Source organism: Oenanthe melanoleuca, chromosome 2 (genome assembly GCF_029582105.1).
Source record: "Oenanthe melanoleuca isolate GR-GAL-2019-014 chromosome 2, OMel1.0, whole genome shotgun sequence".
Lineage (NCBI taxonomy): Eukaryota > Metazoa > Chordata > Aves > Passeriformes > Muscicapidae > Oenanthe > Oenanthe melanoleuca.
This window is the reverse complement of record NC_079335.1, coordinates 89,201,560-89,227,959: the sequence shown is the minus strand read 5'-3', so window position 1 is coordinate 89,227,959 and position 26,400 is coordinate 89,201,560. Positions and strand designations below refer to the sequence as shown.

The 26,400-nt window shown below is 36.4% G+C and overlaps 1 protein-coding gene across 3 annotated transcripts in view; it reads right to left on the bottom strand.

Annotated features, from left to right (window-relative positions):
* Positions 1-26,400, bottom strand: part of CDKAL1 (CDK5 regulatory subunit associated protein 1 like 1) — a 376,336-nt gene that overhangs the window by 200,408 nt on the left and 149,528 nt on the right. For all 3 annotated transcript variants that reach the window (XM_056482895.1, XM_056482897.1, XM_056482896.1), the window contains one exon: positions 6,153-6,256. In XM_056482895.1, the coding sequence (XP_056338870.1) occupies positions 6,153-6,256 (104 nt within the window). The remainder of the gene's footprint in view (positions 1-6,152; positions 6,257-26,400) is intronic.

The window sequence follows — 26,400 nt, the reverse complement described above, 5'->3', positions numbered from 1 at the left end:
AAAAAAAAAAAAAAAAAAAAAAAAAAAGGAAGAAGAAAAAGGACAAAGTAGCTATCTGCCACACTAAGGCATGAAGCCATCCATAACTTAGTAAAAAGTTTTTCTAGTTTCTAAACCTGTCAGAAATATCATGTCTTCCCAAATGTAATTTTTTCAAATAATTTGATGATCTTAACTAGAAGTATCAATTAGTTTGACAGAGTTATAAGGAAATGGAAGCAAGATTATATTATTGAAAGTTCTTGGCAACTATAAAATTAGAAGATGCCATGTTCTACATTCCTAATGAAAATATTAACAACATATTAAACTAAATCTGAGCCTTCTGCTGATTCTTAGTGTTTCTGTGAAAAACAGTGGCATGTTGTGAATCCCAGAATCCTTTGTGGCCAGAGGGCACAGAGATGATCAGTATGTTTAATATTTTAATGACAACATCAAGCATACTGCAAGTGCACTGCAGAGTGATCAGCCCTTGGCAACAGATCTTGAAAACACCGAATTTATTCTGCATGAGTCTATCACCCAGCATGTGCAGTAGGTTTGAAGCATTCTGACAGCAGTGGACTGACTGCACACACAACACACTACAAATGCACAGGAATGGCTACATGGCTTTTGGCTCAAAGTCAGCTCACATCTGGCCATCTCAGAGGGAGACCTCAATGCTAACTGTAAAAGGCCAAGTAAAAACATGCAAAACAAAGGAAAAACATGCAGAGAAAAATTATATTTTTAAATGCAGCAATTGTTAACAAAATAAAGGATTAGCATAAAACGCACAGATATATTTTCATGCTACTTAATTTTCATAATAAAATGAATGGAGGAATTTATTTAAAATATGTTAATAAGGGTGTTGTTCAAATGCCTCTTCAACACTGACCAGCTTGGGGCATTAACCACCATGGTAGGAATCCTGTTTCAGGATTTGAGTGCCCTCTGGGCAAAGAAATATTTTCTCATGTGAAGTCCAAACCTCCCCTGAGGGACGCAGCTTTGAGCCATTCCCACATGTCCTGACATTGGATGCCATAGAAAAGGGATCAGCACTGCTCTCTACCTCTTCCCTTCTCAAAAGGCTGGAGAGAGCAATGAGGAAAAAACCTAGACACCAATAATTTAATGTAATTTCCACTACATTTCTGAAGTAGAATTTAAAATAACGCAAAATAATCTTTCATGCAACAGGACATGCAGAAGACAATAGAAATAACAGCAACACAGTGGTCAATTTGGCTGTATAAAAAAGTGTACCAAGAAGGCAACAGGGAATTTCCTTCAGAGCCAAGAAGAAAGTTCACTAAACTAATTTGCTCACTAAAAAGAAGCTTGAAAATATTGCCAATATTGCAATTTACTACTGAAAAGACATTTTTATCCCTTAAAATATCTCTTTGCTATATGACATTGTTATATGTGATTATATGTGTTACACAGTAGTCCTCACATACATTGGAGATGATGCTTCTATTCACTACTGATGGATTATAACTTTAAAAAAAACCAAACATGTGGACAAGGAAAACTAATTCATTATATTATCCCATATAACTATGAAATGACAGGCTGATACAAAAATATTTATCTTGGCCTAGGTATTCTTTGCATTAGCAAAGTCAACAGTAAAAAAACTTGAAACATTCACAAGACACAAAAAAGATACAGAAAGAATTTTAATAAACTCAAGAACAAGGAGGAGAAAAACTAGCTCTATAAGCGTACCCAAAAAGCACAGCAAAACAGAGAGGGTTTTTAGCTCCCTGGAACACAATTTCTAATTATACTGCAGGAACAATATTAGAATAAAGTCCTACGCTCCGTAGAAGTCATTAAAAAGGCTGAGAGAAAAGATTTGTTCTAGATAAACAATCACCCTTCTCCTTCCTCTCTCTAGGTCAGATCTGCAGATACAAGGGCTCTCTCTGCAGTGTCTGGAAGGACCCTGAGTGCATAGCCCAGGTTCCACGTGGATAACTGGGCACCCATTCTCTGCCAGTGTGCTCAGAGACCAAACCCACCCCTGAGAGTGTGGCCCAAGCATTTTGGTTTGGTTCTGCTTCTGCTAATCAATAGCAAATTAAAGCACTGCCAATATTTCATATTTGCCCTTTCATGACTGTCAGCTGCCCTGAAATCTAACAGAGGACTCACTGGTAGCTGCACAGGGGCAAAAGAGGTAATAGGAATAAAGCAGAATGTCTTGACAGTACCTCATCAGAACTGCTAAAACTAAAGATCCACAGCAAAGCTCACAGTCATCTGAAAAGCTCTGGAAACCAACCACATGATATAAAACCAATTCTTATCATCACCCATAGACACCTGTTTATGTAGAGAGAAAAGTATTTTTCACTAATCTCCTTTAAACTCTAAACACTCCAAAGTCTAACAGACTAGGGATAATTGCTAAGGACAACTAATGAAACTCAAGACTCAGCATCTTAGTTTTGGTACTCCCCTTCTTTGTAATGTTACACATTGTCCAAGATATCCTAATAGAAGTGCTATTCAGAACTCAACACCAGGCATGAACCACCATGCTAATAATAGAATTTTAAAAAGTGATATTTTGCCCCTACAATTATCCATCCAGAAGCAATCGTTCCACATAGTTTGAGGAACAGTGTTTCTTGACAAGATTGACTTTTATCTGAGCACCCTGACTGCTACCATAAAGTAAACTAATGCAGTATTTAATTACACAGTGTATAGTTTAACAACAGCATATTTCCTGCCATCTGCAACAAGTATGCAATGCTTAAGAAATATAGTTTTGTAGTGGTACATAGAGAAGATTTTCATTCTAAACCAGAATGAAATAACAGCTAATTTCATAAAAAATATTTATATTTATTTTTAACATAGTTTGCTGAATGAGCCAAAATTGCTTTCAATATAAATAACTGTCTTTGCCTAGAAAGTCTCTCACAATATGCAGGGTTTCTATGATAATGAAAGTCCCACTTCAGGAAAAAAATCAATTTCAAGTCCTGCAATTTAGCCAAAGCCATCCCAGGACACCACTCCACACAAAATTCGAAGTTGAGGCTTGTTTAACTTTTGTGTCTCCTTGGAACACTGTTCACCAATGGCAGCTCCCCCAGCCTTCCACTTTATATACTAAGCAAAACCACATTGTAACACATAAAGTCACTTTGTGCAGGAAAGAAAGAGGCCTCTCATAACTGTAAATGCAATCCCCTAAAATACTGCACTGAACATGACACAGCACATTTTGAAAAAAAACTTACCAATAAATTGATGACACAAAGACAGCACTGTACAATCAGCTGTAGAAAAACTGTGCATAAACAACCTTATAGCAGACATTTGTTCTCCACTCAAAGACCACTTTACTGTATTTCACAATACTTTTTCTTTTACTAGCTTTCTTACAGAAGTCTGCTATATATTCTGATTTGACATGGCTGCCTATGAAAGAAAATTAAACAACTACTTACTAACAGTTGAAGTTTACAGAAAAAAACACTAAAACTAAAAAAAATGAAAAAACTCAACATGTTATTTTCAACTTGAGATAGATTATTTTGCTAATGAAATTTTGTGAAATATTCAAATTCATGTGACTTGTAATTTCAAAGCTATTATGGAGGTCAGAGAGGAAACAAATCATGCAAAACCTCCTCAATTTCAGTATACCTTAAGACTTAGACCAAGGTATTATGAAAATAGGAAATCTACAACAGTTTTTGTGCATTACAATGAATTCAAGATAACATACAAAAAAACCAGCTTATTTCAGAGGTTGGAAAAGTAAAAGAAACAGGCTAATATTTGTTCCATCATGGTGATTTCAGCCATCTCTTTTTAATCAGTTTTTGAAGTGTAAAAGCTTTTCATGGCACATCTGTACCTCTGTTTTTAACTAAAGCTTCAGCAATACATCTTATGTGAAAACAGAAGTGATTGTTGAAGAGACTGTGGCTTAGTAACTCAGCAAGAAATTAAATAATGTCTTTAAATTGCTGAAGTCTTTCACTGGATTGATGAAGATTCTGGAGCCCACAGCTGCAGCAAGCTGGCAGTAATAAATTCTCCATTTTTACACTGCAAACTAAGGATCTGACTATTTCATCCATTTCTAAGTATGTGAAAGCTGGAGGCAAAGCCATTTTACAACTGAATAAATACTTATTTCTTTCCTTATGGCCTCTAACAGAGGTAGCAGTGTAAGGCCAAGCAAGAATAGAACTCCCTGGAGATGCCTGCTGTGAGAAACGTCCTAGCATTTCTTCAAGACATTTCAAAACAATAGCTTAAGGGCAACTTTTTCCATTAGAAATCAAATTATTTTGAAAGAGTCAATATTTATAATAAAGGCCACAGTGCAACACATGAATTGAATTACTGATTTTTCAATCCAAATGTACAGTACTTAAGTTCAAAATACATTCCAAAATTTCACATTCATTGTCTGCAAAGACAAACAAAACTTGAGTTTCCTTTCTTGTTATGCCAAGTAAATACATCTTCATTCTAATATAATGTGGAATTTATGGTATATTACTAGAATTAGAACAGACAAGTCTGTTGCTTTTTTTCTTTCCTCACATACCATAAATCTAAACAAAATTTAGATAGTTAACTTAAACAAGGTCATAATCCTGACATATTACCCATCTTATCTTTGTCATACTTCCTTGACGAATATCCAAAGTTCTTTTAGAACAGCTATATTGTGCTGAGTAACATTTCTCATGCTACTTATAAATGGCAGCTTCTCTCTTGCTCAGTAACTCCTTGCCAATTTCAAAATCATCTGTCTTATATTACTGAAAACTCCTAGCTTTCTGAAAAAATGTTTCCTGACTGCTTCTCCACCAAAATAACACGTGTATTTATGCATTCTCTATTTCAGTGATTTATTATTTCATAATGTACCAAAGTTTTAGAAATTTATCCTACTAAACCAAGAAATCTGACACAACAGGATTCCTGTCAGACAATCCTAACAGACAATCCAATTCACAGCAACAAGAGCATTAATTCTACAAATCTAAGCAATAGGAAAAAATTAGTGGCAATGACAGATGAGTTTTACAGAAGAGAGGTTTTTGGCTTTCAACAAAACTGAAAGAAAAGAGCATTTGCAACCTTAAGCAAGAACTTTCTGTGTACATAATGTAGAACTTAGAATCTGTGAACATGGGCTTTGATTAGGAAAAAGGGTCTTCCTTGCATACTACTGATAGGAATAGAAAAAAGTTTATCACTGGTCTAAATAAGGTTCATTATGGATCCCTAAATAAGGACAGATTCAAAAACACTTTTAATCATTGGAGACTTCTTACTAGAACAACTCTCAGAGCCATAAGTGAAGCCCAAGGGATGCACTGTCTGTGCATCCACAAAGGATGTGACATGAAATGTTGCATTTATTGCTTTTGATTCAAAGTATTTCATACCAAGATGGAAGGAGTTGCAACACCAGAATTACCTGAATATTTTTAATGTACATTTTAATCCTTCACAAAAAGAATAAACACCACCTGTGCCTTCACAATGAATATTGGCATAATTTGGAAATCTGTATTTTTGAAATACTGTAACTACCTTACATACAAGAGTTTTAGACAGAAACTGGCCCCAGATAGTGTACTGCAGAAAAACTTAATAGTTCATTTAATCCATGTGACATTGAACTTAAAAGCTGATAAGCTTTGTATGGGTCTCAGAAACACTCCAGAGTGTCTCCACTAAATCAATTACCAGCAAAACCTATGTATCACTAAACAGGATTTAAGAATCCTTTGGAGGCTCATTAAATTTTCATAGCTGAATGAAAAAAGGTTTCCATCACCCTCTTTAAGAAATAAGAGAGAAAGCAAAATGACCAAATTTTACCATTTCCACATCACGTCCAAAATATTCACACAAAGAACTTCACTTGAACAATACAAAATCAAAATCAAAATCAAATTCTCCTTAAAGGACTGCATTTTGCAAATAGAGGTGTTCACCATAACAAAAGCATGGCTTTCTGTCACAAAGGCACCACAGGACACAGCCATGACCAATAATAATAACAGAGTCATACTGTACCACAATCATTATGTGTGAAAGTAAGCCCTGGATAAGAAGGATATGCTTCACTGGCTGGCTTTTATTGCAGGGATAAAATTCCTTACCTTGAAAAGACTGCTTGGCTCTGCCCACCAGTTCTTCAATAGGATAACTTGCTAGATCTCCTCTGGCATGCTTAGTTTTACAGTAGGTACATGCATTGAGACACCTGTTCAGAAAATGAAAATACTCAGTTTCTAGCCAGGAAAGCCCTTATTAAGTTATATTTATTAAGTACATCTGGGAAAATGAGTTTTTATATCTATGACCAGAAAGTAGTAGTATTTAGTTTTAAAATCAATGGAATACTTTGAAAAACATTTTGCTGTCCTAACTTCTTTAAGTATCTTTCACATCTATATGTAAGTTTGGAAAACAATCAGTGGGAACCACCTAAAAAACCCAAGATTAGGAATTTAAATATTTTTTAGAAAAGTATAATAGAGTTAGTAATTGTTCATTAATAAAGACCAATCTCCAGGTTTCCAATCCCTCTACTACACAAAAAAATCCCGAACAAGATCTTGAACCTTAACAAGAAAAAGGAAAAAAGTCTTGAAAGGCTGAAAGTAGATTTTTAAATGTGTGTGTACTTGAAAAGACATTTCAATTAATTTTTTTTAACTTTCCTTTGGCTTGTATACATAGAACAAATAATGTAATGAAGATAGATCCACCAACTAGAAAGACAGTTTGGCACAAAAGACTGTGCAAATAAAAATGAAAACTCCTACAAGAAGATGAAGGAATAGTGTGATTGCTTTTAATTTACCTGACAATATACTAAAGGCAGACTTATTCAGAGTACAAGGATAGAAAGACCAAAACAAACAAAAATTACCTCTCATCATAAGCCTGTTGTGCTTTTTTCCCTTTTCTCCTTTTTAGAGCTGACATTGCTCTAGCTTTTTTAATTTAATTAATTTAATTTTAAATTTAAACCTAAGCCTTAAAAACCTCGTAGACCCCCCAAAACTCATTATAAATACTTATATTGTTCATGATTACTACAATACCATAAATTCTGTCCATTTTCACAATACAAAGGCCACAGGTTCATAAAATCATACAATCTTTAAGGCTGGAAGGGACCTCCAAAATCATCAAGTCCAACATTTGAGCGATCACCACATCAAATAAACCACAGCACTAAGTGCCACATTCATTTCTGAAACAATTCCAAGAAAGGTGACTCTACCACCACATCCCAGGGTAGCTTGTTCAGTGCCTTTAAGTGAAGAAGTTCTTTCTGATGTCCATCTTACACCTTCCCTGGCATAGCTTGAGGCCATTTCCCCTTGCCCTGTCACTGGCTGCCTGGTAAGAGACTCCCACCTGGCTACAGCCACCTTCCAGGCATCTGTGGAGGTTGATATGGTCTCTCACCTGATCCTCCTTTTCTCCAGGCTGAACACCCCCAGCTCCCTCAGCTGCTCCTCACAGGATTTGTGCTCCAGACCATCCCCCAGCTCCATTGCCCTTCTCTGGACATGCCCCAGCAACTACAGCATAGTTGGAACTAATACCATAGAACTTCCAAAACAATACCAAAAAGGCAATGATAGCACAGGGTGGGCTTTTTATCCAAGACTGTGTTTACTACTTGGATATATCTTGTCTTCCATTACCATGTCTGGTGTCACCATGACTAGGTGATTACTGCTTTGCAAACTCCAGAAGCTTTTCTTCACAAAGAAGAAAACATGTTAGTTCTGCTTTGTTTGCATAGGCAGAGGTTCAGGAAGGACAGGACACTGCCCTGAACATTTGCTCAGATGCCCTCCTGCCACTGCACATCCTTTCAGCCCCAAGACCTTCTCCATTCAACAGAATCCTAAGTTCTGCAAGAGAACATTTAGGTAGTTTCACTTTGCTTGACTAGATATGTATATTATTTGTTCTGCCTATCACACCAAAACATCAGATTTTAGCATTTACCTCAGATCAGAAAACTAAAATATACAGCTTAACAGCAGCAGTCAGACTGTTCTATTAACTGAAAATGTATATGAAAAAAGTTGCCAGTAAAATATCCAACTGGCTATTAAAAATAGAAGAAAATCCCTAAATCTGAATCTTTACAATCTGTTCCAAATAAGTGATTCATTGCCACCAAAACACAATTAATTCATCAGATGTATCTCATCTTTCTTCTGCAAATCAAAAACCTTCATTGAAGAGGATCTGAAGCATGTGTAAATAGTAGCACTTGAAATCAAGAAAGTGTAAGCAGATAATTGGTTTATACTTTATCTGTGTAACCAATGTAAGAAATGAAAATATTTTTCTTCTAGGTCACTGTCATCTAAAGTTTCCCATGAATGGCTTTCCCTCAAAGCCCACGGGTACTTCTTTCTCTCCATGCTCCCCTTAAACAAAACATATCTCCCTCCTTTTTCTTTCTGTTTTGCTAGTTTTTAAAGCACAACTCTTCATTCAACCCAACACATCATTTCTAAGCATGCTCCCATCCTGACATACCACTGTCACACTCCCCTCCCTGCACATCACAAATTCAGCTAAACCAGCCTTTTTCCACACAGCTACACAGAGAAAAAGCATTATGGACCAGTCAGGGAAACATAAAATCAGTCTCAGAACTAATATGTCTGCCTTTTTGGAACAAAAACACAAAAGGTGTGATATTACCTACTAACCTTTGTACTATACTAACCTTTGTTTTCTCCAAAAAAATAAAATTACCAGCCATTTTGTTAAACTTCTCAGGTCAGTAAGAGATTCTACTACAACAATCCTGCCCCTTGAACAGTGAGTTACTTTAACACTGTTTTTTTCACTCACAGAAGAGAATTCTCTCAGCCATCGGTAACAAAGGCATGCATCAAGATTTTTTTCTCTTGGGATAAAGTAAATTTATTAGACCTAAATTTAAGCTCAGATTTGGGAAAAAAAAAAAAAAAATAAACCAAAAAAAAACCCCACAAGAATCCCCAACAGCAACTTTCATAATTTCCTTAAATTTGCAAATTCTGCCTTAAGAGTTCCAACAAACACTTTATCACAAATTTTTTGTTGCCTTGAACCATGAACTTGAATGAAAACAAAGCTTTTTGTAGACCTTCAAGTGCATCAATGCATCCTAAGATTGATAAAAACTGTAATATTAGTAGGCTATTTAAAAAAAAAAACCTTCTAAACTTACTCCTGTGTAATAGATCTAAATTAATCTAAAAATCTAACCTGGTGTTAATGTACAGTAAAAAGGATAATTTATGCAATATACATAGAATTTTTCTGTTCCCTTATCATGTATAGTGCATCTATAAATTATACCATGTTACCTCTTTCTCTCTTCTCCTTATAATTTATGCATAAATCATATACATTCCTTACTATGTGTTTTGCTCTGTATTTGGGTAGCAGTATTTGAAAAGCTTTACAGCAAAAATAGTAAACACTAGGAGTGTTAAGTACTATGCAACAGTGCCAAATACTGAAATTTAAATTAATCTCCAAACCTTGAGCATGATTTTCACATCTACCATCAATGCTCTTGTTCTACAAGATGGCACTACCTGAAAAAATGCAGTAACAGCAGCTCTTCTATGATACTTCAGTAAAATCTGTCACAAAGACAGCATGGAAATGTGGAGAAAGAAGCACGAATAAAGAAGAGGAAGGTATTTTCCAAACATCCACAGTATTATTATACTTTTTGCCAATACTTTCAAAATATTCTATTATTTTCCAAATATTATGTGGTATTGTTTCTAAGACATTCATTACTATGGTTTTAAGTACAATTTCAGGGGGTTTGTTGATTTATTTTGGGGTAGGAGCTGAAAGTTGGAACTTGAGGCAGACTTTTTTCAAGTTTTGTTGTGGTAATTAACTTACTCCTACTATAAAAATGAAATATTGGACATGTCCAAATAATTTAATTTTTCACTTTTTTTTGTACTTAAAGGAATGATACAACAAAACCAGAAAGAGACAGACTTAGATGTAACATAAAAAAGGATCAGTTTTAGAAAGCAAACTAAAGGAAACAAAACTTTTATATTCTGTTTGTACTATATTTGTTAATAACAACTTGGAAAAGGAAATAATCTTCTAGGCTACAGCTGACCAACAAAAGGGTGCAGATTTAAACTACTTGTAAAAATGCTGAACTAACCACTTTTCACAGATATAAGAATTACCAATTCTTGAAAATAGAAATTTAAACCAAACCATAAGTATAATCAAGGATCTGTAGTGGTTTCTTCCCTAGTAAGTCAGCCTCCTCTCCAAGTTTCCAGCATAACAAATTACTCATATGTCCATGCTGCCACACAGTCAGACCACAGACAATCAAATGGAAAAAGGCTTTTGGGAACTCTGAGCATCTGAGTGCTGCCTCTTACTAAGTGGCATCCACCACCAAGTGGATCACCTAAAACCAAAATCTCCTTAAAAACCAGCCTTTACCATAGCTGTAGCTCAAGTACATAGGACTGAACAGCCAAGAAGGCAGTGGTTGCAAAAGAGGATTTGCTTTGTGTTAAACTGAGAGCCTTCTTCAAGTATTTATAGCTGGTTTGTACATATGAGTTTGTACTAATGCAGGTCAGAGCTTTTTTTTTTTTGTACAAAGAAATCACAGACATTTGTAGAAAACAGTAATTAATGATCATTGTGTTTATAATTGCCAATATGTTTTGGCTAAATTTTATAGTGATTCCAGAACAAAAAACACTGAGTCCTGGTATTCCAACATACTAAACTGATTAAGGTACTTTGAATTATTAACCTTTCACTTTGAATTATTAACCTTTAATCAGCAATGTGCCCAATATACAGAACTATTCACAGCAAAAAAAAATATTATCCACAGATAAATTACTACCATGTGGCTAATTAAAAAACTTTTCAAACACATTAGCAAACTGAGCATCATCAACATTTTCTTGTAGACATAGGTAACATATGTAGACATAGTGGTCTTCACAATGTTTACCTAGTGTGTACTCAGGTTGTGCTTTATACTAACCAGACTCTTTATTTTCAAAGCAGTAATATTGCTCATAAAACACACATTAACATGAAAGGCTCCCCCTTACAGATGGAACTAATTATGAGTAAGAATGCTTATGACACAGCAGATGAATAAAGACTTTCCTTCAGCGGGACCAACTAGTGGATTTCGGCAGCAGACGAGCATAAGAGCGCAGACATGAGGGACAAAATCCTGGTTCCTCTTACTGGGACTTATGCCACTATGTTTAGTCAAGACAAGATTCCACCCTCAGATATGAAAAGTATAAAGTATCTTTCATTCAAGGATCAGAAAACAGCTCAATTACAACGTGTGATGAGCCATTAGTGCGTGTATCCATTAGTGCACCCAAATTGAATGTGACTGAACAAGGCCATACATCTGTGTGCAAGATGGGATGCTGCAGTGGTGTCATATGATAGAAGATCTCTACCACTCTGAAGGTGGCTAGTCTTGGGGAAGTGTTCCCAAAATATCTGGAATAATCCAGTAAACTCCTGCTTTCTCCCAAGGTGGTCTACCAAACTGGAAATTTGCATAAAATCATTAATCACAATTCAGATTAAAGAGTAATATTTTCCCTTATGAGATCTGACTAGCTATACATATTCAAGATTTTATGAAGCTGGCCCTATTAAAAACCAGTAAAAAAAATCCTGCCAGTATTGCAGTGCCACTGACACCCCTGGCACATTACATCAGTACAAACATGGAAAGATTGCTCACCACTGTCTCCCACACCATTTCTCTGACTTCCTCAGATGGTCTCATCTCATACCTCCAGGCCAAGAATATTTGTATTGAAACTATGGTTTTCCTGGAAGGGGAGCATCATTTGCTTGCTTCAAAATACAGGTCAGAGAAGAGATTTATGTTTTTATAAGATACTTTGGCAGTTTCTGTCAAATACAACTTTGACAAAAATGCTCTGCAATGCAAATACAGAGAAAACTCCCTTTGCAGGCTTGACTGAGCAAAAGAAATACCCAAAATACCTACTCCTAGCAGGTGAAAAGATGGATACTAGTCACAAGTTATCCATCAAAAGCTAGAAGGATTCTACAATTTTTTTTCTGCTTAGAATACTAAGTTTTGAAAGCCAAACAACAGTTACACTATACTTATAGTTAAATATCATAACATATTTATAGAATTAAATGCCAAAAATACTTCTTATCATTCTACCTCTAAGAAGTCTACTTTTCAGTCCCAAAATATCTAAATTTCCTCAAGCATAACTGATCAGGGGGAAAAAAAGTAGTTCACACGAAAATTAAAAAAGAAAAAAAAAAGTTGTGCCTAATATGCCTGACTTGTTTTCAGGAAACCGTTCTTTTGCTTGAAGTTTGCACACTTTACAATAAAGCTTTTCAACCCATAGTGACAGGGAATATAGTTTCCTGACAAATATTTGGGGCATGGGAAGTTGTTTTCACTTTAAAGATACTCAGGATTTAAAATACTTCTGAAACAGTGGCAAGCAATTTCTCATAAAGGCTAATTAGTCTCAGCAGCAAACCACACTATTACAGCAATACTATTTCTGGTATTCCAGCTTGTTCAGACTGAGCTTGGACACCAGCCACAGGTACGCACACACACTTGAGGTTACAACATTTTCAATATGATAAGAACAGGACTCGTCTGAACTTATCTTTGTAGCCAAGTATTTTAGAGATATGCTGTGATAAAAGTTCTCTGAAAGTGCAAAGCCAGCCTAAAAAGTCTCTCAAAAGAGTTTTAGCAGAAAATAGTATGACCCTTCAAGCAATACTATACAACACATGGGACTGCACATATTTTTCTCAAAGTAGGATACCACCATGAGATGCTGTTTTTTAATTCTGCTACTCATGCCATACTCAGCAAAATGGCAAATAAGTGCATTAAATTTTGTTCTTCTAAAGATCTTTGAAACCAGTGTTTTATTTGGTAATGTCACCCTAGTTACTAATCAAAAGGAATCTGGAGAGAAGGCAGCTCCATTGGTTTGATAAGCCATAATATGATTTAATTTTGTACTTTAAATATTTGCATTTTCTGAAATTGAATTCCTACAGTCAAGTGCAGGTGATTCAAAGGTCACAGCTGTGTAGTTATATGATCTACATTCACCTTGCTCACTTCAAGGCAAATAATTTAGAATCAAGTGCATCAATGGCACTTTTCAGTGTTTGTCTAAAGAACTTGATTAATTACTCTGGCCACACAGTTTTGCAACTGAATTAATATATTAAGGTATTCTAAATTATATTCTTGATATTACAAGATAATACATCCCATTGCTAAGGTGCACATGTCTGTGTTGCCCATCCTGACCCAAAACAGTGCAGTGCTTGATGCTTACTGGAAACTGCAATGTTTTTTTCCTCCACAATTCAAACTAAAGCCCTATGATTCACAAAGTCATAATTTATTTCAGAGGTATTTCCAAAAAGCTGCATGGCTATGTAGAACTCAGCTTTGGGGGCAGATCAAGACAGGCATTAATATCAAGAAAGCAACTCAGCTGAAACAGCACAGGTAGATAAATGAGGTTCTGCAGTTGCATGGAGCAGAAAATGCCATGGCACTGTAACTGCAAGTCATCAATTCTTTCAGCACTTCATAAACACAACAATATTTAGAAGATGATGAGTCCTGGTCTCAGTCAAAGAGTAGTAATGATGGGGGTAGACATGAAGAGCTATGGCAGAAAAATCTCAGATAAAAAAGATACTTTCTTAGAAATCTGCTCACAGCTAATCCTGGAGACGCAGTGGCAGAACAGCCCAACATCACTTTATCACCATGCATGAGGAAGTGCTACTCTCAGACCCCTCCTAATGAACAGCAGTGGCTGGAAAATGACCTCTGAGGACAGGATTCTTGGAGACTTGCTTTAATTTATAAAGTTGCAGAGGGCTGTGGCTTGACAGGTGCCTTAGTATTTAAAGCAACAAACAGTATAATTGTATTTAAAATACTCTACAGGAGGCAGATGAGTTAGCAAAAAGGATGTGCTGCAAAACATAACTCAGTTAGTAATGAACAATTTCAAAAGCTTTTAAAAATTGAGCTTTCAAAATTTGTAGTGAAATACTACTATTTAAATTTAAATTGTGATTTTTTAGGGGAGCAGGTGTATATTATGAGCATATTTAAAGTTCTGTTTCAAGAATGAAGCATTTCAGCAGATTTCTATGACTGGAAAAAGGTTAAAGGGAGTAAAGTGTCCTTCTACAACCAATCCACTTCATTTACCATGCATCTTCACAACATTAGCAGCTCCTGAATCACCCCCACAGAAAACATGATTGAAAAGTAGACCACTGCCTGTGATAAGAGCTATTGTTTTTACTTCCTGAATGGCTTTTGGGACAGACCCTTTTAGAGTGGTGAAATCTCACAGGAAACATTAGGCTGCAGTTAATTCTGTAACATACAGCAGGTACCACACAGATTCTTGGGATAAAAGGTATTGTTTTTGTGCTGTTCAAAACATCCTGGGAGGAAAGAAAGTTACATTTCAGCAGCACTAAAACTACCAGGCTTAATTTAGACTTTATCTGAGATTGCCATCATACCAATTTCCAAAAAAACATTTGTAAAATTCTGTGGGAAAGTGGATCTGAATTGTCTGGGTAAAATAATGCAAATAACTGCATAGCAAAAACAAATTCACCACTCATAATCTAGTGATGTCTATATAACTTAAATCAAAGTTACAAGGAGCTTATATAGCTTGAGTTATAAGGTATCATTATAACCTGATATATCTATATAACCTGATTTCAGTATAACCAACCTGACATCAATATAACCTGAATCATAGCCTTTTATACTTATGTAACCTGATATAAATAACTTTATATACAATGTAATGGCTAGTATATGGTTAACTAGTTGCTTAATGCTGAATATACAAAAAAAAAAGAAAAAAACTCACCAGGTTTTAGAGACAGATGAGTATAGCACTAATGAGAAATTGGCAAATGTTAAGCCAATTAGCCACAAAATAAAGAATTTAGACCAGTTAAGACCAGACAGACCAAGGAAACCATAACTGCACATGCTCCAAAGACAAAGTTGAAAAGTTCAGAAGAAGACCTTGGAAGCCTTCAGCAAAGACCCCCAACGAGCCCTGAATTGGGGAGATGCAAGCACAGTGCAAAAGAACTATCCAAAAACCATGAGCTCATGCTATGTAAATTAGTTCTGGTGTCTTTGTGTTGATGTTGTAGTGATGTAAGCAGTACTTACTATATAAATACACTTAACAAAGGTGGGTGAGTTAGGTAAACTATCCATCACCACCAGTGCTGCCATAAACAAATACCTGCTCTGTAGGCAGGTTTGTGGGGATTTATTTCCAGCCTATATTTTGGGCATCATTAGAAAGAATCCCTTCCCAATGACTGCATCCACACAAAGCTTTCTGCCCCAAAATGTCCTGCTGGTTGTGGTAGCAGTAGGACTGTTAAAAACTCCAATGTGGACAGGGATTAAAGCAATTAATACTATGCTATAGCTCCTAAATGTCATTTCTCTCTTGCAATAAAATTGTAAAAATTCTTGCTGGGAAATAAAGGCATCTGTGCAGCAGCAGATACATACATGCTTCAAATACATGATCTTCCCCATGTATTACTTTGTAAATGTAAAATGATAGAAGACCACACATTTCAACAGTAATTTCCCAATCCCTAATCTCAGATTTCCCAAGCAATTTAATGGACTGATTTAAACAGTTTTTCTTATAAGATGCATGGACTTATTTCTTTAAATAACAGAAATTTAAACCAGGACCCTTATGTTTGCTTTTAAGAGTCTCCGAAGGGATTTTCAGAAGCAAATTAATCCCCTTTTTGCACAGTTCCCTTTTCTGACAGCTGAGTCAGTCATACCATGGATATAACTCTCTCACTTAACAGTTATGAATTATTTTATTTTCATTATCTTGTAATGTTATTGTTTGAATGCATTTGACTATGTTTTGCAGAATTCAAAACTAGTTACAGTGCATAAAATCAGAAAATTGTAGTTTTTCATTACTAATGTTCATCAACTTCTCCATCTGCTTTACTTCTCTAAAATTCTCCCATTCTAATGATTCCTCAGATCTTTTATTCTACTTTATGGTGGTTTTTTTTCCCTGCCATTTTCTTAGCTTGTTCCTCTCGCATTTGGTGACCTGTATGCTTGTAACTCTCCTGCAGTGTCCTCATGTCCCAGTGACTGGAATGGCCTGACATTCTTCCAAGCTAGTTGGCTTGTGTTTGTATGCTTTGATTTCCTCTTTAACTACTCAAGTCTGTGGTGAGCCTGAAACTCTTCCAGTTCAATTGCTGCCAGCTCTGACAGAAACCATAATTTGCTACCCTTTTTTATTTTTTTTATTTTTTTTTAAAGCACTAAGATGGGCAACCAGCTTCAGACTTAAGATGAGGGGTTTTTTTTCTTTTTTTTTTGCCTTGTCACCTCCATTGCAACTCAGATAGTTATGGTCAGTCATTTAAAAGAAAATCAGAAAGACTATTACTAAAGCACTTAATGGATAAATCAGAGCATTAAAAACAGGCCACAGAATCTCTTGGGGATTCAGGATCTAAACAGCCTTCTAGACATTACAGGCTGGAAAATACACAAGAGGCAGCTCTAGTCATCCAAAGCAAGACTTAACAATAAAAAGGAATAGACAGACAAAACACAAAGTAGCTCAGCAATTCAGTTGTTTACAGGCCTTAGTCAATACTCAAATGGAAGCTTTTTTTCATATTTCCACATCTCCATCTGGCTACAACATTATCTTTGCAACGGCTGACTTGAACTATTTTTTCAGCTTCAACCAAGTTTTTTAAAAGACCCAGCCTTTTGGGTGATGGGGGTTTTTGCTGATGTGCCTATGGGTTGTTGAACAGACCCAATAAGCTGATGTAGCAAGGAACACACCCCAGTTACTTCCCTGCAGGAATGCTTTCCCAAATGTGGTTGATGACCTCATACGACAAGATGTTTATGTTCTTTTATAGACATAGGTTAAACAGACATTTTCCTTGAGAGGCTGAGTTGTCTGAAGAAAGACATGAACTGACCCTGCCTTCTACAAAGAGGTGGTGACTGACCCTCTGGGATGGGGAAGACTGGGAATGTCCTTTGTCCTAATTTTTTTATTATTTTTGACTTGTGAGGCTCCTCTAGAATCTCCAAACTTCTGTGAAATGGATTGAATAAGTGCTCAACAGAGTGGGTTAAAAATGTGCTGGACTGCTGGGATGTGGTGAGCAGTGCAAAGGTGATTGGTTAGTGCTGGTGTTCTTACTGATGCTGGCGACACTCCAGTCGCCCAACTTTATTAGCAATACAGGTGAAGGGGTACAATATATCTTCAGCATATCCAAAAGTGGAGGTGGGGGGATTACTTCACATGCTGGAAGGTGGGTTTGCTATTCAGAGGGACATCAGTACCCTGGAGAAAGGGGCTAACCTCATGAAGAAAACTGGCTTGCTCCTTGTTGGGATGAGGAGCTCTTACTGCTGTCTACAAATAGATAATGGGAGAAGACAATAAAGGCACAGCCAGGCTGTTGTTAGAGGTTCAAGGTCTCAGGATTAGAAGCAATGGACACAAGTGATAAAACAGGAGAATACCATTAGACTGAAGGAAATATTTTATCATGACAGCAATCAAGTACTGGAACAAGCTGCACCACAGCTGATCCCATCTCTTTGAGACCCTGGAACCTAACAAGAACTATTCCTGCCTAGAGACCAAGGACTTTTACTGCTCCAGGTTTATGTTTGTGTCCACATGTATAAGTGTGAGCAGATGTTTGCCCATAATTTAATTCCCTGAATGGAGGAGTATATTTATGCTTCTCTCTATTCTTTCAAAATGTTCAAGTCAACCCAAAATGTAAACAAGTCTTACCAAAAAGAAAACGAAAAGTTAAATTTATCACTTTTGTTGAGAGTTACATATGGCCATATTTTAACTTCTGAATTCACTCAACTTGAATTCACATTAAAATCCTAAACTCTCTTCTGCAAACACACCTTTACCACATGTAAAAGAAAAGGATAGGGAGGCAGGGGAGAGGAATGGACCTGAATGTATTGTAAAAAAGAAATAATAAAGTCTCCCAATGATGTGCAGTAAGCTGTTGTGTGTGCTCATGTCTAAGGCAGTTTATTCAAGTCAAACTTCCCAGTCTCACAAGACTTGATGGAGATAGGTCTCTCTGCTTTGCTTCACAGAGAAGTATTCATCCCTTTGGAAAATAAAGCCATTCAACTCCTCTAGACTAAAATAGAAAAGCCATTGTATTTACTGACTATCCATGGTATTACTCTCATAATTTCACTTCAAAGGAGAACTTTTCCCCAAATATTGTTTCATAAAAAAATAATCAAGCATATACTATTCAACACTATTCATAAAATATTCTGCATATACATAAGACATATTATAAATCCTAAACTCCTATAGAAAGAGGAGTAGGAAGACAGCAGAGACCAGTTTTAAGTGGATATAGGTAGAGCAATATTATCTTTGAGACCTAAGTAGCAGTTAGTGCCATTTAAAAAAATATACATAAATCAAACTGAAAGAAAGTAGAGTTTAAATTAATATAAGGATGAAATGCTTTACTGTGAGGGTGGTGGTGCTCTGGAACAGGCTCCCAGAGAAGTTCTGGATGCCCTACACCCTGGAGTGTTCAAGGCCAGGTTGGATGGGGCTCTGAACAACCTGGTCTAGTGGAAGGTGTCCCTGCCCATGGCAGGGGGGTTGGATCAAGGTGATCCTTAAGCTCCCTTCCAACCCAAACCATTCTATGATTGTAACTCTCTGTTTTGTTTAACTGACTTTTGTTTTATTAAGAGATATGGCTTCACTCTGTATTTAACTTTAACACTACACTCAAGGAAACAACACTCAAAAATACATAAACTGCTGGAATGAACCAGCAATACAGGAAGAGGGCCTAGTTTAAGGATGAAAATTCCTATTATAGTCTCTGCAGTAAGTTCAGCAGCTGTGTGAACCACAAAGGATGACTGTGCTACATATTAGCTACTTTAAAAGTGTCTGCAGCAGCCAGGCTTGCAGAACAGATGCAGGGCTGTATACTGAGAGTGTGAGTGAAACATTTACAGGAGAAAGGAACCTGTAACAAACAAACTTGTACAAGCCTGTTTGGGGCTTTCACATACACATATCTCTAAACTTGGAGTACATTCCCCGTTCCCAAAAAAAATTGCTGGATTAGAATTTTAACATGTCTAGGAAACACTCTTTTGAGATCAGCTGCAGAATACAGCAAGACACCTACAAACCCACAAACTGCAGACAAAGCCAACAAGCACAACATTATCATACTCCTCCTGTTCATGCAAAATGGCCAAGCCTAGAGAAGACATCACTTCTCACTCTTTAGTTGGAATCAAAGGTTATTTACATGTTTATAGTGTACTTGGTGAACACACAAGCTGAGTTTTCCTAAATAGGTTGATACTTATATAAATAGTTTAACCTCTATGAGTATTTTCCTTCTATTTCAAAAAACTGTCCTTTAGATTATTCCTAAATGGTAAATTAAAAAAAGTATCTCAAAAATTATTATATTTTTTTTTATTGAAGAATTATAACATCTAAAGCAAAAGACAAAAGTTCCAATATGTATTTGACTAGTTACAAATCACCACACTGATTTCACCCTTACTTTAAATTTTTTAAACTAACTGACAGATAGTTTTGGAAAGGAAAAATAAATTTTAGAAAAACAGCTAAAAACTGTAACTTGCAGAAAAAAACCCATCTGCACCAATAATAAAGGGAGTTCTTCTTTAAACTCTTTAACAAATGATCTAAACCAAACTGTTAGAACAGAGGAATGTGAATGACTAAACAAACCCTTCAGTAAACATTCTCCAGCTGCAGCTTTCAGCCTAATACCAAGTTAAAATGTGGAGACTCCATCTACCTTCTGCAAAATGATTAAACTTCAGAAGCAAAGCAACATTATATGACATACATGACTCAGAAACCATAGTCACTGCAAACAAATCCACTAGACATTTATCTCTTAAAAACAAAAAGACACCAGGACTGGCACCAGTCTGCAATGCAAGAAAGAGCATGTGATACTTAGACACTTGTGTATTAGTTTAAAAATAAGCTAGATAAGCATGTGATGAGTGACAATTTTGTACTTGACCTTTGCTTTAACAGTTCCTTTTCAAAAAGTCCACACAAACATCAACAAAGCTCCTAAAAAAAAGCCAAAACCTTACATCTCATCCAATGTGTTGAAAATAAACCCTAAAACCAAAATTCTACATAGAAAAATAAAAAACATATGTTTTGAAGGACAAATTCAGAAAAAAAATATTTTTTTTCTTTAAAAAGCATTGAGGTCTTCTGGTAAATCAAGCTGATGAAATTCAACATGCTAAGTTACAGAGACAGAAGCTTGGGGTGTATATTTCCAGTGGGAATATTTCTCTCTGCCTAGCAGGCAAGGAATTTGGAAATAAGAGTTCCTCTTTCCTGAGGCTGACCAGGCCTACAGGATTGCACAGGAAATTCTTTCAAGTCAGGAAATGAGGATGCATTCTGCATGGGACAAGAAACCCTTACTTTAGGGTATTACTTTCTAAAGTGTGAAACCACAACATTTACCCCTGGAGTAAGGGTCTCCACCAGCACTAAGCAAGTTCATTATTATCCAGAGTGTTTGTAGCTAAATCCTTGTTGCTGGATGCTCATTCTGTTGTTGTTTATACTTGTTTAAAATATCCCAGAATCACAGAGTTGTTGAGGTGGGAAGGGACCTCTGGAGATGATCTAGGGCAAGCTCTCACTGCTCAAAGCAGCAGCAATCAGAGCAGATCCAGATGGCTTTTGATTGTCCCTAAGGATGGACACTCCACAACCCCTGGGCAGCCTCTGCCAGAGCTCAATCACCTCCACTGTAAAATAAGTTTTCTTACATTTAAATAAAATTTCTTATATTTTAGTTTGTGCCCCCTACCTCTTGTTCTGTCCCTGGAGAGTACTTAGAACAGCCTGGCCCTATCCTTGTTAGGCACACACTGAAAAGCTCCACAGCTTCACAGCCCTTCCCTGGACCCACTCCAGTCTCTCTTCATCTCTCTCCTATCAGAGCTCTGGCCTTGACCCAGCACTCCAGGTGTGTCCCACCAGGGCTGGGCAGAGCAGAAGGATCATCTCCCTCCACAGTGCTCAGTGCAGCCTGAGAGGCTGCTGGTCACCTTTGCTGGCTTGTGTTTATCAAGCACTTTTTTTGTGAAAAGAAGCCTTAAAAATGTGGTTTGCCCTTTCTAAACTGAAGGTAAGGAGATGTATGGCACAGAGTTTCATATTTTAGGCCTAACCTTGCAGTTAGTTTTGTGTTTTACCTGAATATATATCATGGTGTCAGTGGTCATATTAAGCTTCAGAAGCAAAGCCATTAACCACATAGCACATTCTTTTAGGCTTCTTTCTTCAGTTTTATTTAGTGTATTCAAGATACAGAGTAAAGACTTAAGAGTCCCCAGCCACTCCTGATGTAGACTAAGAATCTCCCTAAAAATGGGCAACCAACAGTAATTATGAAAAGAGGAATTAATCATTATAACTAATCACCAAAAGAGGTAAAAAATTTAAAAACTGAATTTTCATTTACCACCACCCCTCCAAGAGCAACTGTTCTTCATCCTGAAGTCAAAACCAAATATGGCAACATCAGAGAAAATTTCTCACTGCTTCAAAAAAGTCAGACAACTAAACTCCATTTGTAAGGATAAAGCCTGTTTTAAGTAACTCTGACACAATCCCACCAACAGGCACTCTGGTTTCTTGACTCCTTGGGAATGATATGCAAACAGGAAAGCACCAGCTTTCAGACTTGCAGTTGTGTCTGCAAGAAAGGACATTAATGAGAATCACACACAAAGTTCCACTTTCATCACGCCAGGACTATTTCTTTTGGATTCACATTTTTGCTATACAGGACAAGATGAGTCCCTGAAGATGTAAATAAGCCAAAGGAAAAAGAACAGATTAAACAGAGGTCTAAAGACCTGTCTCCTTCACATGATGAGATACATGACTTAATGCTACACTGCTAACTATAACTGTCAAATTTAGGCTCAATCCATATAGTCCCTTCATGTCTGGAAAGATGGTTTATGCAAACACAAGTCAGGAGCTCCATTGAACACCTGACATACTGATGTAAACTTTTGCTTTGGGGAGCTTCATTTACCAATACACTTCATAGGGACAGACAGAAACATCTGATTCTAATTTTCTAGACACAGTAGTTGGTGAGCTCTTGACTGAAGCCTTCTGTACATCTTGCCATACATCAGAGCAGAAGGGAATACAGAACACTTGTACAAGCCTCACTCCTCACTCCTCAGCAGAACTAGCATGCTGAAAGAAGTTGTACAGCTACTTTTTGTTATAGTCTAAATATGGATCTAAGATCTTATTTTGCCACCTTTTTTTCTTCCTCTCAATTGAGTCTGTGTTAAGGAAAGCAAGCATGACAACTTGAGCAAGGGAATTAATGGTGATCTCTGTCAAGAGAGAAGGAGCGTGTGAAAGATCTTCTCTAGTCAGGGAATTATCCAGTTCAGTTAATCCCAAACACAAGTATTAATAGTTGGGGTGGAACCAACTCCAGGCACTTCTCAAATCTTCACTTCTGCATTTGTATTTTGCTACTTGAAAAAAACCCAAACATCTTCTAGGTCAAAACCCAAAGCAGGCATGGTTTGCCACACCCTCCCATAATTGATACCCAGTTGACAGAGAAAGTAATTACCTGACTTTGCAAATCCCCTTATTTAGAGCTCTGCAGCAAAGGAGTCCAGAAACACCTCAGCATTTTTCATGATCTGCTGAGAACCCTCAGTTTCTAAAGCAGAAACTTGCCCAAGAAATACGTGATTCTGAAGGGACCTCAAATTCAGGAATTGAACCTCATTTGTTCTAGTTGATGGTTAGTGAAAAAACACGTGAGATTTACTAGACACAATTCATCTTGATACAGTGGAAAAAAAACCTAAAACAACTAGTCAAAAGAAAATTTAAAGCAAATATTTCAGCAGGTTTTTGTTAAGACTCCTTGTTGGAAGAAATTTTTGTGTATCCACAAAAATTTACCATTTATTGCCTAAATTGCACAACTGAGGATAAGGGACCCTAAAGTGCCTCTTTTAAACTTACTTGTTCTTGATATAAACACTAACTCTTCTAATATGCATCCTGCAGTAAAAGCAAAAGGAGAAGGAACACAGAAATCTGCTCTAAGCATCTTACATTTTTTTAGTAACTGAAGCACAAATAAAACCATTTCTCAATTCAGTGTAACTTGATGTTGCAAATCAGGAAATTGATCTTTTTCAAGAATGACAGTCAAGAATAATAACACAGAACATATGCAAATTTTGAGACTCATCAATAACATCAACAGATAAATAACAGAGATAATGTAGATTGTTTTTAAAATAAGGGTCTTGAAATCTAACAGGTTCAAAATTCACAGTTTATTTGAATTTTAGCATAAATATCAGAATTAAAGTGGGTCAAATTGTTTGGTTTTTTTTCTTTCCTATATAAATAAGCCATATAAAGACACTATTTCACACAAATATTTAAAATAATATTAATAATCTTGGAACATGTTACATTGGATTTTATGCCACCTCTTATCTTCCAAGAACAATCTTAATATTGAACTTTTCCTTTATTATTTGCTTGGATTTTTTTAAAAGTACCTTTTCTTCAGTGATTTTGTTCTTATGTTCCATACGAATGATCACAGCTTAAATGCACTATTCCTCCCTATTTTTCAAATCTAACTAATTCATACATGTCAATGAGATTATTATAAACACATGCCTTTGTGCACTTGACAAGTAATGCAAAATAATATTTTTTTTTTTAAGTTTATACATCTTGTTCATGGAAAACTCCTTTCCCATTAAAATTCTCCCTGGGTCAAATCTAAGAAAAAACTCAAGCACAAGACATTTCCCAAATCTGATTCTTATTTTTACACCTCCCCTAACACATTTTTCTCTCAGGTCTCCAAAAAAGAATTCCACCTTGACCTGAAAGGGCACAAGAGACACTTCAGTCAGACCCTTTGACAAGATGTTTTCATTTTTAGTAACATTTAAGATGTCATACTGATGCCAGTAAAATAACTTGGTTTTGTTATTAGGCAACTAAAAGTTACCTGATTCTGCTGACGAGCAATAAAGTCATGAGCACTTAGCATTAAACACTTAGATTGCATAACACTTTAAAAAATAGGCCACTAAACCACCCAGAACTATTAGTACATAAAAGCCCAGGAATTTCTCATACTAACATTCAACAAGACAGTATTTTTGAAGAACAATGGATTCTTTAGTGCTTGCCTTGTTTTTCTAGTTTGGGGGTTTTTTATGTGAAAAGTTGGGACTAAATAGAACACAATATCAATTGTAAGTCTGACATAGGAGCATATTTCTCAGTCTTTACTGTAATCTGAGAAATGAATAAAGTGGTTCTCAGTATTTGGTCCAGATTTCCCTTAGGAAATACATATATGGGCATTAAGAGAAGGGACACAGATGAATGCTCTGCTCAACAGGGAGGAATTTATCTCCAACCTCAGAGCTCATACTGATGTCAGAATTAGGGATATACAAAAGTGCAAACAACTTGAAAACGATCTCTTCTCAGACAGACTACAAAATGCAGCTTGTTGTGTGATCCAAAACCACTTTGGCAAGCAAGCATCTGCCAAAGAGGCAGGCAGGAAGCTGCCTTACAATACTCTGTGCTAACCTGTATTCAGGTTCCAGGATGTTAAAGCTGTCTCATCTTCTGACCCAGCCTTCAAAACAATCAGGAATGTGGCACTGAAAGGATTGAGCGGAAAATGCAGGAAACCGCGTGTCACAGTTACACAAAGCAAAATCAAGCTTGGTTCCCTTCCCACATGGTTTAAGCTGAAAACTGGGGATTGTGTTCAATTCTGGTGATCTTCCTCTTGGGTTAAGAGAGTCACAGATCTGCGCAGTGTGGGAAGCCACCTAGTGATGGAGGAGCACAAATATGCCTGGAGCTGCCCAAAGTTTTAACGAGATGACGCAGTTGGAGCATGTGATTGCCACTGTTTTTCTCACTGACTTACAAGTTGCGTGGTATACTGGAGTTCAGAGAATTGCACAGTGATTTCTGGCAAGTTTTATGAGTCTTACTAAGTCTTGTAAATGAACTGTGAAATAGCCAATTTTCTCAAGATGAGATGTGCAAGAACAAAAGGACTTACATTGAAATGTATCAGAAGGTCTGACGCTAATTTTAAACTCATGGTGGCACTATGCAGAAAAAGTTCAAATTTGTGAGGCTGGAAAGAAATAACCTAAGGGAGACAAATGTGCAAAAAATGGAAACAATCAAAACAAACTATTTTCTTCTAACTTGATGTAGAAATAATTCAACAGTCTTGAAAGAGGAAGTTTTCATGACCCAGAAAAAACAGCTGTAGAGCTGTAGAATTTACATGTACTTAACCAGCATTTTTCAAAAATTGAGAGCTCACAAAGTAGCATGAACACAAAACACTGAACAGAAAGATTTCCAGGCCAGTAGTGCTCAGTGTGTACAAACAATGTCATAATGATTTTTGCCTATGGCAAAGAACTTTACTAACATGTACCTTCTGACTCCACTGAAGAACCTCACTGCATGAAAACTGCATATGATAGCATTATGAGAAGAGCCAAGCAGACAATGCTGATTTAGATGTCACTTTACTTTGACATCATCAAATAGCACTATTGAAGCAACAGGCACAAAATCCATCTTCATAACAACAGGGAAATTAAAATTATGTGTTCCATTACATTCTAATACAGGCAGTGTTAGAATATAGAATGGAATTGCCAGTGTATGTCATTCTGAAGAGCAGAATAAAGGCAAAGAAACAACTATTTACAGAAATAATTCTTAGGTGTCATATGTCAGCAAACAATGAGGGACTGGCCAAGCATTTCTTGGAAAGGACAAGATACATGATGCTCATTGAACACATTGCTTCTCCTAGAGCCATTCTAAACAATGAAATTTTCTAAGCAATGAAAAATACAACCTGAGAAAGGAGTAAGTTTTCAAGTCATATCACAAATGACGTCATAAATGCAGATAATTAAGGTACTAATGAGAAAAGTCCTTTAAAGACTCTTTGAATGCTTTGGTTTTTTTCCCCTCAAAATTACTCTTGGCAGAGGATCATGCTCTAATCCATTCAGGGAAAGTAAAGAAG